This window comes from Austrofundulus limnaeus, unplaced genomic scaffold (assembly GCF_001266775.1).
Source record: "Austrofundulus limnaeus strain Quisiro unplaced genomic scaffold, Austrofundulus_limnaeus-1.0 Scaffold105, whole genome shotgun sequence".
Lineage (NCBI taxonomy): Eukaryota > Metazoa > Chordata > Actinopteri > Cyprinodontiformes > Rivulidae > Austrofundulus > Austrofundulus limnaeus.
The window spans coordinates 240,620-242,570 of NW_013952507.1; the positions used below are offsets into that span (position 1 = coordinate 240,620).

The 1,951-nt window shown below is 44.1% G+C and overlaps 1 protein-coding gene across 1 annotated transcript in view; it reads left to right on the forward strand.

Annotated features, from left to right (window-relative positions):
- The window catches only part of pals1a (protein associated with LIN7 1, MAGUK p55 family member a), a gene marked incomplete at its 3' end in the record, with an annotated part of 15,090 nt that overhangs the window by 10,963 nt on the left and 2,176 nt on the right, over nt 1-1,951 (forward strand). Inside the window, 2 exon segments of the mRNA XM_014013713.1 lie at nt 244-554; nt 983-1,160. Coding sequence (XP_013869167.1) covers nt 369-554; nt 983-1,160 — 364 coding nt within the window.

A 1,951-nucleotide genomic window follows, 5' to 3' on the forward strand; every position in this document is an offset into this window, starting at 1 on the left:
CAACACAATCATCAAAAAACAAAGTAAATCAATTAAAGTGGTGCAGAAACAAGAAAACAAATCTCAAATCTGCTCCTTATTTAAAAAAGGCTTCAAACAAACAACTTCAACAATCTCCATACTTAAAAAAATAAACAATTATATTCCCCAGGTTTGAGCTAAAATAACGTGCTGAAAGTAGATTTATTAAAGCTGCAACATACCAGAATGGTCAGTAACAAATTTTTTATTTTTTCTCCGCAGGTGATGGTGTCATGGCCGCCGTGTTTACCACATTACCCTCCTAGAATTCCTGATCATCCCGACTTAATAAAACCCAAACACTTGGAGGAGCCGGCAGGACGCTGAGCACACAAAGTGCGGGGAGGATGACGACCTCCCATCTGAACGGCCACGTTGCCGGGGAGGGAGGAGGAGGAGGGCGAGGAGGAGATGAAGAACTGAGGGGAGGACAGCAGCACCGGGAGATGGCCATCGACTGTCCCGGAGACCTCGGGAGTCGAACGCTGCCGGTGCGACGCTCTGCACAGCTGGAGAGGATACGACAACGACAGGTCTGTCGAAACGACAAAACGTCATGAAGCTTTTTTTCTTTTGAGTTTTTCCTTGAAAGAAGATAAACTTTTAATCCGTAGTTTTTGCTACATAACTTACAACTTTGTCTCAGAAAAACTGGTTTGTAATATCTTCAACTCTTTAAGTCGGAAAACCTTTTTTTTTTTTTGAACATGCTTAAAATTCAAGAGCGAACGCTTCAATTCAGGTGTAAATTAAGAACGCTCGCGGGCGTTTAGAGCCAAAGTTTAGGTCTGCTTAACTCGAAAAACTGACAATAACATCTAAACTTGAACTTTTAGATTTTAAAGCAGCTCATTTTTTTAACGTATTTCTGCTTTTTCAGTTTTGATTTAAAGTTTTCACCCATGAAACCAGAAAACTCTGTCCTGTTTTTGATTAATTTATTTCTCCGTTCATGTTTTAGGAGGATCTTCGGCGACGCAAGGAGGAGGAGGGTCGGCAGCTGGATCTGAACGCCTCCCTCAGACTCAGGAAACTCTCCCAGAATCCCAGCGTCGGGATCGACAACCCCACATTCCTCCAGGACTCGCACATACCGCAGCAGCTGGCGCTCGGCAGCCAACACGCTCATCCACTGCTGGGTAAAACACACAAAAACCCTTCGATAAAACGAGGGATATGAGAGAGGGAGAGAGAGAAATGTGTCCTGTCAGGAAGGGAATTCTTCAGGGAGGGAGAGCGGCACACGAGAGGCTCAAGAGGGCGACTTAATTAAAACTCTGTTTGTTGGGTGGCATAAACTCTCACACACACAGGTCTGGTTTTTATATCCCTGTGGGGACCATGCATTAGCTTCCATTTATTTTTTGGAAATTTTATATCCTAACCCTGACCATTTACCCTAAAATTAACCTCACATGTACCTACCAGACCCTAAAACTAACCTAAACCTAATTCACACCTTGGTCCTAAACCAAACCTCACACCTGCAATTTGCATTTGGACCCATGGGGACCGGGCATTGGTCCCCACGTGGCTGCTTTTTCAGAAAAATTGTCCCCACGATGTAGGAAAAACAAGGCCATACTGTGTTTTTCTATCCTTGTGGGGACTTTCCATTAACTTCCATTCTTTTTTTTTTTTTGGTAATTTTATATCCTAACCCTGACAATTTACCCGAAATTTAACCTCACAGGTACAAACCTGACCCTAAAACTAAACTAAACTCAATTCATACCTTGGTCCTAAAACCAACCCCCACCCAAAATCAGCCTCCGAAGTCATGGGGACTGGGCTTTGGTCCCCACAAGGAGCATCCGGTCCCCACGAGGTTACATTTTCCTGAAAAATTGTCCCCACCAAGTAGCAAAAACATGGGCGCGCGCACACACACACACACACACACACACACACACACACACACACACACACA